At 47.5% G+C, this 15366-nt stretch overlaps 1 protein-coding gene across 1 annotated transcript in view; it reads right to left on the bottom strand.

The window, feature by feature from the left end:
* The window catches only part of boc (BOC cell adhesion associated, oncogene regulated), a 52116-nt gene that overhangs the window by 20184 nt on the left and 16566 nt on the right, over positions 1 to 15366 (bottom strand). The window contains exons 2-3 of the mRNA XM_036935014.2: positions 8915 to 9040; positions 7196 to 7477 (exon numbers count right to left, since the gene is read on the bottom strand). Of these exons, the coding sequence (XP_036790909.1) occupies positions 7196 to 7477; positions 8915 to 9023 (391 nt within the window). The 5' untranslated portion in view covers positions 9024 to 9040. The remainder of the gene's footprint in view (positions 1 to 7195; positions 7478 to 8914; positions 9041 to 15366) is intronic.

The raw sequence follows: 15366 nt of genomic DNA, 5'->3' as shown, positions 1-15366 counted from the left end.
CAACCTACATAAAGAGAGACACCACCACAACACTACATAAAGAGACACCACCACAACACTACATAAAGAGAGACACCACCACAACACTACATAAAGAGAGACACCACCACAACACTACATAAAGAGAGACACCACCACAACACTACATAAAGAGAGACACCACCACAACACTACATAAAGAGACACCACCACAACACTACATAAAGAGAGACACCACCACAACACTACATAAAGAGAGACCACCACAACCTACATAAAGAGAGACACCACCACAACACTACATAAAGAGAGACCACCACAACCTACATAAAGAGAGACACCACCACAACACTACATAAAGAGAGACACCACCACAACACTACATAAAGAGAGACACCACCACAACACTACATAAAGAGAGACACCACCACAACACTACATAAAGAGAGACACCACCACAACACTACATAAAGAGACACCACCACAACACTACATAAAGAGACACCACAACATTACATAAAGAGAGACACCACCACAACACTACATAAAGAGACACCACCACAACACTACATAAAGAGAGACACCACCACAACACTACATAAAGAGACACACCACCACAACACTACATAAAGAGAGACACCACCACAACACTACATAAAGAGACACCACCACAACACTACATAAAGAGACACCACCACAACACTACATTAAGAGACACCACCACAACACTACATTAAGAGACACCACAACATTACATAAAGAGAGACACCACCACAACACTACATAAAGAGAGACACCACCACAACACTACATAAAGAGAGACCACCACAACACTACATAAAGAGAGACACCACCACAACACTACATAAAGAGACACCACCACAACACTACATAAAGAGAGACACCACCACAACACTACATAAAGAGAGACACCACCACAACACTACATAAAGAGAGACACCACCACAACACTACATAAAGAGACACCACCGCAACGCTACATAAAGAGACACCACCACAACGCTACATAAAGAGAGACACCACCACAACACTACATAAAGAGAGACACCACCACAACACTACATAAAGAGACGCCACCACAACACTACATAAAGAGACACCACCACAACACTACATAAAGAGACACCACCACAACACTACATAAAGAGACACCACCACAACACTACATAAAGAGACACCACCACAACCTACATAAAGAGAGACACCACCACAACACTACATAAAGAGACACCACCACAACACTACATAAAGAGAGACACCACCACAACACTACATAAAGAGAGACACCACCACAACACTACATAAAGAGACACACCACCACAACACTACATAAAGAGAGACACCACCACAACACTACATAAAGAGAGACCACCACCACAACACTACATAAAGAGAGACCACCACCACAACACTACATAAAGAGAGACACCACCACAACACTACATAAAGAGAGACACCACCACAACACTACACAAAGAGACACCACCACAACACTACATAAAGAGAGACACCACAACACTACATAAAGAGACACCACCACAACACTACATAAAGAGACACCACCACAACACTACATAAAGAGACACCACCACAACACTACATAAAGAGACACCACAACACTACATAAAGAGAGACACCACCACAACACTACATAAAGAGACACACCACCACAACACTACATAAAGAGAGACCACCACAACCTACATAAAGAGACACCGCAACATTACATAAAGAGAGACACCACCACAACACTACATAAAGAGACACCACCACAACACTACATAAAGAGAGACACCACCACAACATTACATAAAGAGAGACACCACAACATTACATAAAGAGAGACTCCACCACAACACTACATAAAGAGAGACACCACCACAACACTACATAAAGAGAGACCACCACAACACTACATAAAGAGAGACCACCACAACCTACATAAAGAGACACCACAACATTACATAAAGAGAGACACCACCACAACACTACATAAAGAGAGACAGCACCACAACACTACATAAAGAGAGACACCACCACAACACTACATAAAGAGAGACACCACCACAACACTACATAAAGAGAGACACCACCACAACACTACATAAAGAGACAACACTACATAAAGAGACACCACCACAACACTACATAAAGAGACACCACCACAACACTACATAAAGAGAGACACCACCACAACACTACATAAAGAGAGACACCACCACAACACTACATAAAGAGAGACACCACCACAACACTACATAAAGAGAGACACCACAACACTACATAAAGAGACACCACCACAACACTACATAAAGAGAGACCACCACAACACTACATAAAGAGAGACCACCACAACACTACAAAAAGAGACACCACCACAACACTACATAAAGAGACACCACAACACTACATAAAGAGACACCACCACAACACTACATAAAGAGAGAGCTAAGACAACACAGCATGGCTGTGTGTTCTAGGGACCTGTCCGTCTGTCTGATAGGAGGAGGTTGGTTGTCTACTAAGGAATTCAAACAGGGAGTTTTAAATAATGTGAAAACAGCTTGGTTCCAGTGGGAGAGAGCTCAGAAAGACTCTTCAGAGTGAGATAGCAGGAGGGCCAGAGCCCAAACACACACCAGGAGGAAAAGAGCTATGGACTACAAGGATGGAGCCATGAGACAATGTTTTCCTTCCTACACACACACACACACAAAAGACAGCGTCTGTCTGTCTGGCTCCACAAGAACATACATCCTTATGAAGTTTGAGCATGAAGTTACACACACACACAGCCCCCCCCCCCACCCCCCCTACACACACACAGCCCCCCCCCCCCCCCCCCCCACACACACACAGCCCCCCCACACACACACACACAACCCCCAACCCTCACACACAGCCCCCCCCCACACACACACAGTCCCCCCCCCCTCCCCACACACACACACACACACACAAACACATAGTTACACATGCACACACACAAACACACAGAGACACACAGAGACACACTGATATACACTGCCTGATATCCAACAATGAGAATGAGAACAAATAAAAGAATACAGGAAACAAGCGAAAGTGAGAAATGAGTGAGAGAATGAGAGGATGAAGAGACAGAATGAAAGAGAGAGAGAGAATGTAAGGAGGGTGAGTGAGGTGGAGAGAGGGAGACTGTGACATCATGTCTCATCTTGTGAGGGGATTCTGTCTCAACTGGCCTAAAAACACCTCCTGTTTCTCAACACAGCTACACTACACTCTAAAGACACTACACACCCCCTAAAAACACTACACACACACTCTCTGAAACACTACACACACACTCTAAAGACACTACACACACGCACTCTGTAAAAACACTACACACACTCTCTCTAAAAACACTACACACACACACTCTGTAAAAACACTACACACACACACACACACACACACTCTCTCTACAAACACTACACACACAATACAGTCTCTGTAAAAACACTACACACCCTCTAAAAACACTACATACACACACTCTGTAAAACACTACACACACACTATCTCTAAAAACACTACACAGACACTCTCTCTACAAACACTACACACACAATACAGTCTCTGTAAAAACACTACACACCCTCTAAAGACACTACACCCACACACTCTGTAAAACACTACACACACACACACACTATCTCTAAAAACACTACATACACACACACTCTCTAAAACACTACACACACACTCTCTAAAAACACTACACACACACTCTCTAAAAACACTACACATACACACACTCTAAAAACACTACACACACACTCTCTAAAAACACTACACACACACACTCTCTAAAAACACTACACACACACACTCTCTAAAAACACTACACACACTCTCTCTAAAAACACTACACACACACACACTCTGTAAAAACACTACACACACACACACACTCTCTACAAACACTACACACACAATACAGTCTCTGTAAAAACACTACACACACACACACACTCTCTACAAACACTACACACACAATACAGTCTCTGTAAAAACACTACACACCCTCTAAAAACACTACATACACACACTCTGTAAAACACTACACTACACACACACACTCTGTAAAAACACTACACACACACTCTGTAAAAACACTACACACACACTCTCTAAAAACACTACACACACACTCTCTAAAAACACTACACACACACACTCTAAAAACACTACACACACACACTCTAAAAACACAATACACTCTAAAAACACTACACACACTCTCTAAAAACACTACACACACAGTCACACACTTACAAAATACCAGAGACAACCTCACAAAACATCACACACAGATACAAACACAGGTCTAACACACAACCTCACACACAATCACACACCCTCACAAAAAAGCAGCCCTCTCCCTAAATTACGGAGCCATAACTCCCCCGTTAGAGGAATGTGGTGGGGAGATGGGAGGTGGGGAGCACTGAGATATAACAGACCTAGAGACTGTGTCCAAGATGTCCAACCTTTGTTTTCAATGTAATCTACTCACGTTCGCGTACGGCGATTCATGGACCGTCTATATTTTCGGGTTGCTCCCGGTTTACATGTTTTTTATTTCACTTTTATTTAACCAGGTAGGCTAGTTGAGAACAAGTTCTCATTTGCAACTGCAACCTGGCCAAGATAAAGCAAAGCAGTGTGATGCAGACAACACAGAGTTACACATGGAGTAAACAATAAACAAGCCAATAACACAATAAACAAATCAATGACACAGTAGAAAAAAGAAAGTCTATATACAGTGTGTGCAAAAGGCATGAGGAGGTAGGCAATAAATAGGCCATAGGAGTGAATAATTACAATTTAGCAGATTAACACTGGAGTGATAAATGAGCAGATGATGATGTGCAAGTAGAGATACTGGTGTGCAAAAGAGCAGAAAAGGAAATCAAATAAAAACAGTATGGGGATGAGGTAGGTAGATTGGATGGGCTATTTACAGATGGACTATGTACAGCTGCAGCGATCGGTTAGCTGCTCAGATAGTTGATGTTTAAAGTTGGTGAGGGAAATAAAAGTCTCCACCTTCAGAGATTTTTGCAGTTCGTTCCAGTCACTGGCAGCAGAGAACTGGAAGGAAAGGCGGCCACATGAGGTGTTGGCTTTGGGGATGATAAGTGAGATATACCTGCTGGAACGTGTGCTACGGGTGGGTGTTGTTATCGTGACCAGTGAACTGAGATAAGGCGGAGCTTTACCTAGCATAGACATATAGATGACCTGGAGCCAATGGGTCTGGCGACGAATATGTAACAAGGGCCAGACGACTAGAGCATACAGGTCGCAGTGGTGGGTGGTATAAGGTGATTTGGTAACAAAACGGATGGCACTGTGATAGACTGCATCCAGTTTGCTGAGTAGAGTGTTGAAAGCTATTTTGTAGACAACATCGCCAAAGTCGAGGATCGGTAGGATAGTTAGTTTTACTAGGGTAAGTTTGGCGGTGTGAGTGAAGGAGGCTTTGTTGTGAAATAGAAAGATGATTCTAGATTAGATTATTGATTGGAGATGTTTAATATGAGTCTGGAAGGAGAGTTTACAGTCTAACCAGACACCTAGGTATTTATAGTTGTCCACATATTCTAGGTCGGAACCGTCCAGGGTGGTGATGCTAGTCGGGCAGGCGGGTGAGGGCAGCGAATGGTTGAAAAGCATGCATTTGGTTTTACTAGCGTTTAAGAGCAGTTGGAGGCGACGGAAGGAGTGTTGTATGGCATTGAAGCTCGTTTGGAAGTTAGATAGCACAGTGTCCAAGGAAGGGCCAGAAGTGTACAGAATGGTGTCGTCTGCGTAGAGGTGGATCAGGGAATCGCCCGCAGCAAGAGCGACATCATTGATATATACAGAGAAAAGAGTCGGCCCGAGAATTGAACCCTGTGGTACCCCCATAGAGACTGCCAGAGGTCCGGACAACATGCCCTCCGATTTGACACACTGAACTCTGTCTGCAAAGTAGTTGGTGAACCAGGCGAGGCACTCATCAGAAAAACCAAGGCTATTGAGTCTGCCGATAAGAATACTGTGATTGACAGAGTCGAAAGCCTTGGCCAGGTCGATGAAGACGGCTGCACAGTACTGTCTTCTATCGATGGCGGTTATGATATCGTTTACCTTTGAAGAGGGGGATGACCGCTGCAGCTTTCCAATCTTTAGGGATCTTGGACGATACGAAAGAGAGGTTGAACAGGCTGGTAATAGGGGTTGCAACAATGGCGGCGGATAGTTTCAGAAAGAGATTGGACATAGCAGACATTGGATGAACATAACATGTTAATATCTTCGACGATTCAATGGATGCTTTGTGCACAGAGGTGATGACTAAAGTGTCTTATTACTTTTTTTTTTAAATATCGGACTTCTCCATGTCTTTCTGGGCCGGGCATCAGTTAAACTGCAGTACCGAAGCAGGCCTATAGGAACAGTCAAAACCGTGCTTCTAGACCAAAACCCTGGCCCCTTGTTGGAGAGGTTGTGTCCTGGGGAGCTGGGGAGAAGAGTTGAGAGCCAGGGAGGAGGTCCCATTCACAACGACCCCAGGGTCTCCTTCCCTCCCCTGGCCACCTGGCTTCAGGGTCACATTACACTGATCCAGGCAGACCCCCTCTCAGTCCCCTGACAGACACTACCACTTCTCTACCATTATAGTACCACTACACACCACTAGATGACCAAGCACTACACTACTACACTACACACCACTAGATGGCCAAGCACTACACCTCTACACTAAACTACACCACTACACTACACTACTATTCTACTACACCACACTACTACACCACACCACACTACTACACCACACTACTACACCACACTACTACACCACACCACACTACTACACCACACTACTACACCACACTACTACACAACATTATTATTCCCGTCTCCCCACTATGGAGTCAGATGACACTACCATACAAAGGTCTTGCTGACTAATCTACATCTACACACTAAACAACACAATGTTCTTTCCCAAACAGTTTTATTATGACTGATTGTTTGTAAGATACATGACGCTGATTGACGCTGATTAACAGCTAATTGACGCTGTTTTTCCAAAAGGCCTAAAATGAAGAGAAAAAAACACTACCAGACTCACTCACTATTCAAATAAACCAGAAATGCATAAACAGCTACTCACTGGCAGCGGTGACGTTGGCTGGCACACTGGCCAGTCCCCCTGCATTGGTGCTGGCCACACACTGGTACCTGCCCAGGGTGAGGTTGGTGAGGGCTGGGATGAGCAGCGTGCCAGGCTCCAGTACCACCCCCAGTTCCCCACCAGCCCCGGCAACCAGCTCACGCCCGTTCAGCCGCCAGCTGATGTTGGCCGAGGGGGGTCGGGCGCTGCACCTCAGGGTCACGCTACCACCTAACTTCTGCACCACCGACAGAGGCTCCTCTGTGAACACTGGCACTTCATCTGGGAGAAGAGAGGGATGGGAGAGAGGGAGAGATGGGAGAGAGGGAGAAATAGAAGAGACAGAAAGATAGGAGAGAGAGAGGGAGGGATGGGAGAGAGATGGGAGAGAGGGAGGGATGGGAGAGATAGGAGAGAGGGAGGGAAGAGAGGGGAGAGAGATGGAGGGATGGGAGAGAGATGGAGGGATGGGAGAGAGATGGGAGGGAGAGGTAGGGGTGGGAGAGGGAGGGATGGGAGAGAAGGAGAGATGGGAGAGAGAGGGAGGGGAGAGAGAGGTAGGGAGGGGAGAGAGAGGCAGGGTTGGGGGAGAGAGTGAGGGATGGGAAAAAGAGAGAGGGGGATGGTAGAGAGAGGGATGGGAGAGAGGGATGGATGGAGAGAGGGAGGGATGGAGAGAGGGAGGGATGGGAGAGAGGGATAGGATGGTAGAGAGAGGGATGGGAGAGAGGGGGGGATGGGAGAGAGGGATAGATGGGAGAGAGGGATGGATGGATGGAGAGAGGGATGGATGGATGGAGAGAGGGATGGATGGAGAGGGAGGGATGGGAGAGAGGGAGGGGAGAGATAGGAGAGAGGGAGGGAAGAGATGGGAGAGAGATGGAGGGATGGGAGAGAGATGGGAGGGAGAGGTAGGGGTGGGAGAGGGAGGGATGGGAGAGAAGGAGAGATGGGAGAGAGAGGGAGGGGAGAGAGAGGTAGGGAGGGGAGAGAGAGGCAGGGTTGGGGGAGAGAGTGAGGGATGGGAAAAAGAGAGAGGGGGATGGTAGAGAGAGGGATGGGAGAGAGGGATGGATGGAGAGAGGGAGGGATGGAGAGAGGGAGGGATGGGAGAGAGGGATAGGATGGTAGAGAGGGATAGATGGGATGGATGGATGGATGGAGAGAGGGATGGATGGAGAGAGGGATGGATGGGAGAGAGGGATGGATGGGAGAGAGGGAGGGATGGAGAGAGAGGGATGGGAGAGAGGGAGGGATGGGAGAGAGGGAGGGATGGGAGAGAGGGATGGATGGATGGAGAGAGGGATGGGAGAGAGGGAGGGATGGGAGAGAGGGATGGATGGGAGAGAGGGAGGGATGGGAGAGAGAGGGATGGGAGAGAGGGAGTGATAAGTCCCACTGCCATTCACATGTTTAAGACAAACTGTGAAGATAGCTTATTCTCCTTCCACCCACATAGGATTTAATCCTTACTTTTGATGTGTGCAAAACAACTTGGTGTAAACCTCCATCTTTAATAACACATTAGTTGAGATAGATCCCTGTTATCTCAGACATCCCAGTATCTCTATGACAATCCCTGGTTTCCTGTTATCTCAGACATGTTATTATCTCTATGACTATCCCTGGTTCACTGTTATCTCATACACATATTAGTATCTCTATGACAATCCCTGGTTCCCTGTTGGGATGCTGTGACATGACCAGCGCTCTACTCACCAGTGACAGTGGCGCCGCCCTGTAGGCAGCACAGTAGCACAGCACCCAGAGCACACAGCACTCGCACCCGTCGCTTTTTCATCCACGGAGTCCAGTCTGTTCCAGACATCTTCCATACACTATCCCCTGATGGAGAGAGAGAGAGAGGGGGTCAAATGTCATACACTACCCCCTGATGGAGAGAGAGAGAGGGGTCAAATGTTATACACTACCCACTGATGGAGAGAGAGAGGGGGAGGTCAAATGTCATACACTACCCCCTGATGGAGAGAGAGAGGGGGAGGTCAAATGTCATACACTACCCCCTGATGGAGAGAGAGAGGGGGGTCAAATGTTATACAATACCCCCTGATGGAGAGAGAGAGGGGGAGGTCAAATGTCATACACTACCCCCTGATGGAGAGAGAGGGGGGGTCAAATGTCATACACTACCCCCTGATGGAGAGAGGGGGGGGTCAAATGTCATACACTACCCCCTGATGGAGAGAGAGAGATGGGGTCAAATGTCATACACATATTTACAACACTCAAAACAAACAATATGAATCCACTCATTCCCACACACATTCTGTCACTAAACCAACAACCACTCCTACCATACCACTGACAGATCCCATGGCAACGTCATAAACAAACCTCCACACACAGTGGAAAACACTTAGACACATACAAACACCCCACTGAAAGGTAGAGACCAGGTGAGGGTCCTAGTCACAGCAGAGGCCCGCCCTCAGAAACACAACTCCAGCCCAGACACAAACAAAACCTTTCTTTTCCGTCAGCCCCCATCCTCCTTTCCTCCCGCACCCATCAGCCTCTCCCTTCATCATTCTGCGCCTCTCCCCCCTTTCAGGTGGAGCAGATACAGGTAGAGGAAGGGGATACACAGAGCAGTACAAAGAACAACTGACTACAAGGAGGAGAGGGGTGGGGGTTTCTAGTAGTGCAGCAGTGGGTGTGTGAGCAGGAGCTCATATGAATATCCGTGTGTAGATTGTGTGTATGAGATATGAGAGAGGGAGAAATAAGGCAAGAAATCAGGGGAGAGAGAGAGAGAGAGAGAAAAAAAAAAGGAAAAGAGAGAGGGGTAATGGTCAGTCTATTAACAGTTAATGCCGAGCGGGGAGATTTTCTCTCTCCCTTGTGGCTCTCTGCCAAGTTTCCCGAATTCTTCCCTGTCAGGTTAAACTAACAACTTCCTGTCAGGATGAGGAGGGTGGTCCACACAACTCCCGGACTGGAAATCTCTCTCTCTCTCTTTTTTCTCTCTCTCTCTCTCTAACACACATGCACTCACACAGCAAACTTACATGCACCCACACAGCAAACACACATGCACTCACACAGCAAACTTACATGCACTCACACAGCACACTTACATGCACCCACACAGCAAACACACATGCACCCACACAGCAAACACACATGCACTCACACAGCAAACTTACATGCACCCACACAGCAAACACACATGCACCCACACAGCAAACACACATGCACCCACACAGCAAACACACATGCAAACACACATGCACCCACACAGCAAACACACATGCACTCACACAGCAAACTTACATGCACCCACACAGCAAACACACATGCACCCACACAGCAAACACACATGCACCCACACAGCAAACACACATGCACTCACACAGCAAACGTACATGCACCCACACAGCAAACACACATGCACTCACACAGCAAACTTACATGCAAACACACATGCACGCACACAGAAAACACACATGCACGCACACAGAAAACACACATGCACGCACACAGAAAACACACATGCACTCACACAGAAAACACACATGCACGCACACAGAAAACACACATGCACGCACACAGAAAACACACATGCACGCACACAGAAAACACACATGCACGCACACAGAAATCACACATACACGCACACAGAAAACACACATGCACCCACACAGCAAACACACATGCACTCACGCAGAGGCAGTGCTGGACAGGGGAGAGAGTGGTTGGTGGGAACACGGTTCTAAGCAAAAAATATTCTGTAGTTGTTCACTATTATTACTATCCTACCCTTCTCTCTCCACCCAGAACCCCCTGGCCTTCTTTCCTTATCTCCTACCCTTCTCTCTCCACCCAGAACCCCCTGGCCTTCTTTCCTTATCTCCTACCCTTCTCTCTCCACCCAGAACCCCCTGGCCTTCTTTCCTTATCTCCTACCCTTCTCTCTCCACCCAGAACCCTCTGGCCTTCTTTCCTTATCTCCTACCCTTCTCTCTCCACCCAGAACCAGCTGGCCTTCTTTCCTTATCTCTTACCCTTCTCTCTCCACCCAGAACCCCCTGGCCTTCTTTCCTTATCTCTTACCCTTCTCTCTCCAACCAGAACCCCCTGGCCTTCTTTCCTTATCTCCTACCCTTCTCTCTCCACCCAGAACCCCCTGGCCTTCTTTCCTTATCTCCTACCCTTCTCTCTCCACCCAGAACCCCCTGGCCTTCTTTCCTTATCTCCTACCCTTATCTCTCCACCCAGAACCCCCTGGCCTTCTTTCCTTATCTCTTACCATTCTCTCTCCACCCAGAACCCCCTGGCCTTCTTTCCTTATCTCTTACCCTTCTCTCTCCACCCAGAACCCCCCTGGATTTATTTCCCTCCTTTCTTTGATCGAAATGAGCTGGCTGGATCACATGAGCTCTGTCTAGAACATACTGGAACATGTACTTTAACACTGAGTCTGGACACATCAAGAGCTTCCTAACAAACACACACAAAGCACAAGCACGCACACCTAGGGGCTAGACAACCAAAACTGGATTTGGCTAACTAAGACTAATACCATAACCACATGGATATAGCTAGGCTACACAGTAACCGGTGGACATAGCTAGGTTACACAGTAACCGGTGGACATAGCTAGGCTACACAGTAACCGATGGACATAGCTAGGCTACACAGTAACCGGTGGACATAGCTAGGCTACACAGTAACCGATGGACATAGCTAGGCTACACAGTAACCGATGGACATAGCTAGGTTACACAGTAACCAATGGACATAGCTAGGTTACACAGTAACCGATGGACATAGCTATGTTACACAGTAACCGATGGACATAGCTAGGCTACACAGTAACCGATGGACATAGCTAGGTTACACAGTAACCGGTGGACATAGCTAGGCTACACAGTAACCGATGGACATAGCTAGGCTACACAGTAACCGGTGGACATAGCTAGGTTACACAGTAACCGATGGACATAGCTAGGTTACACAGTAACCGATGGACATAGCTAGGTTACACAGTAACCGGTGGACATAGCTAGGTTACACAGTAACCAATGGACATAGCTAGGCTACACAGTAACCGGTGGACATAGCTATGTTACACAGTAACCGATGGACATAGCTAGGCTACACAGTAACCGATGGACATAGCTAGGTTACACAGTAACCGGTGGACATAGCTAGGCTACACAGTAACCGATGGACATAGCTAGGCTACACAGTAACCGGTGGACATAGCTAGGTTACACAGTAACCGATGGACATAGCTAGGTTACACAGTAACCGATGGACATAGCTAGGTTACACAGTAACCGGTGGACATAGCTAGGTTACACAGTAACCAATGGACATAGCTAGGTTACACAGTACCCGACGGACATAGCTAGGTTACACAGTAACCGATGGACATAGCTAGGTTACACACACGCGCACACACACACACACGCACACGCACACACACACGCACACACACACGCACGGCAAGGAAAGAGACACACCCCTGTCTCATCTAGTGAACCAACCACCTGTGGGTCCCAATGGGAGGTACGAATCCTCAAAAACAAAGTAGTAGAAAGACACACACACAGCAACATGTCCACAACAGACTAACGAAACTCACACTTGTGATTAACAAACTTGTACACACACACACACACACACTAGTGTTTCACATGCTTTATCATGGCTTTACAAACACTCTTGTTATTTCATGAGAACCTCTCCCACGTCAAGCCTCCCTAAACGCAGCCTCATCTTTGGCTCGGTCTCTTCTAGATCCATTAATCAGACTGGATTTGCTTAGCAGATACCCTGCCTCATGACAAGCTGGCCTCAACACAACTTTTTCCATCAATCCATTCCAGCAGAGACACAGAGAGAGACAGGGGGAGAGAGAGACAGGGGGAGAGAGAGAGAGAGGGGGGGGGGGGGAGATACTAATCCATCCTTCTTCTTCTTCTTTCCTCTCCTCCCCCTGTCTCTCTCTCCATCGCATCACAGAGCAGATGGTGGCTGATGAAGACCAGAGACACACAGAGACAGCTCCTCTGATTTAGAACAGAGACACACAGAGACAGCTCCTCTGATTTAGGACAGACACACAGAGACAGCTCCTCTGATTTAGGACAGACACACAGAGACAGCTCCTCTGGTTTAGGACAGACACACAGAGACAGCTCCTCTGATTTAGAACAGAGACACACAGAGACAGCTCCTCTGATTTAGGACAGACACACAGAGACAGCTCCTCTGATTTAGGACAGACACATAGAGACAGCTCCTCTGATTTAGGACAGACACACAGAGACAGCTCCTCTGATTTAGGACAGACACACAGAGACAGCTCCTCTGATTTAGGACAGACACACAGAGACAGCTCCTCTGGTTTAGGACAGACACACAGAGACAGCTCCTCTGATTTAGAACAGAGACACACAGAGACAGCTCCTCTGATTTAGGACAGACACACAGAGACAGCTCCTCTGATTTAGGACAGACACATAGAGACAGCTCCTCTGATTTAGGACAGACACACAGAGACAGCTCCTCTGATTTAGGACAGACACACAGAGACAGCTCCTCTGATTTAGGACAGACACATAGAGACAGCTCCTCTGATTTAGGACAGACACACAGAGACAGCTCCTCTGATTTAGGACAGACACATAGAGACAGCTCCTCTGATTTAGGACAGACACACAGAGACAGCTCCTCTGATTTAGGACAGACACACAGAGACAGCTCCTCTGATTTAGGACAGACACATAGAGACAGCTCCTCTGATTTAGGACAGACACACAGAGACAGCTCCTCTGATTTAGGACAGACACACAGAGACAGCTCCTCTGATTTAGGACAGACACACAGAGACAGCTCCTCTGATTTAGGACAGAGACACACAGAGACAGCTCCTCTGATTTAGGACAGACACACAGAGACAGCTCCTCTGATTTAGGACAGAGACACACAGAGACAGCTCCTCTGATTTAGGACAGACACACACAGAGACAGCTCCTCTGATTTAGGACAGACACACAGAGACAGCTCCTCTGATTTAGGACAGACACACAGAGACAGCTCCTCTGATTTAGGACAGACACACAGAGACAGCTCCTCTGATTTAGGACAGACACACAGAGACAGCTCCTCTGATTTAGGACAGAGACACACAGAGACAGCTCCTCTGATTTAGGACAGAGATGCAGAGTATGTTTCTCCGCTCATACAGGAGTAATAAAGGCCTAGATCACACATTTAGTAGAATTACTGTTTTATTTATAAAAACATATAATACAACTATTTATCAGGGGGTGCTGCAACACCCTCATCACTCCTACTTCCCGCGGCTATGCTGCAGTAGTTTGTGTGTGTCTATACGCATGACTTGTGAGTATGTGTGTATAGGTCGGGCTGGCCTATAATATGTGTACATCGGTATGTACGTGTGTTGGGTGCATGTGTATGACTGAGTATGTTGTTTGCTCTTGTATGAGATGGGGAGATTGCAAAGAGTGTGTATGAGTCTTGGATGTTGCATTAGTACTATGGGCATACGTTCAGTATGGGGTTTAGTAGTATGACATGGTGAAAGGTATTAGGAGTGTGTTGATAAAGCCTCTTTGTGGTGCAGGCAGGGTTCCTGGGTTCCCTATTGTCCCCCTGCCTCCCAGGATAAATTCATTTGACAAGCCTGCTAATTGGATAAAACTAGGCTGGAGCCTCCTCCCTGAGCACTCACATTCCATCTGCTTTCTGGCATGGAGAGAGAGGACACATGAGGGGTGGAGGAGAGAGGACACAGGAGGGGTGGGAGAGAGAGGACACAGGAGGGGTGGGAGAGAGAGGAGAGAAGGGACACAGGAGGGGTGGGAGAGAGAGGAGAGAGGGGACACAGGAAGGGTGGGAGAGAGGACACAGGAGGGGTGGAGGAGAGAGGAGAGAGAGGACACAGGAGGGGTGGGAGAGAGAGGAGAGAGGGGACACAGGAGGGGTGGGAGAGAGGACACAGGAGGGGTGGGAGAGAGGACACAGGAGGGGTGGGATAGAGGACACAGGAGGGGTGGGAGAGTGGACACAGGAGGGGTGGGAGAGTGGACACAGGAGGGGTGGGAGAGTGGACACAGGAGGGGTGGAGGAGAGAGGAGAGAGAGGACACAGGAGGGGTGGGAGAGAGTGGACAC

The sequence above is a fragment of the Oncorhynchus mykiss genome, chromosome 11 (genome assembly GCF_057628025.1).
Source record: "Oncorhynchus mykiss isolate SJ-2025 chromosome 11, ASM5762802v1, whole genome shotgun sequence".
Taxonomy (NCBI): Eukaryota; Metazoa; Chordata; class Actinopteri; order Salmoniformes; family Salmonidae; genus Oncorhynchus; species Oncorhynchus mykiss.
Note: the sequence above shows the minus strand (reverse complement) of the source record. Positions and strands in the feature narration are given on the sequence as shown.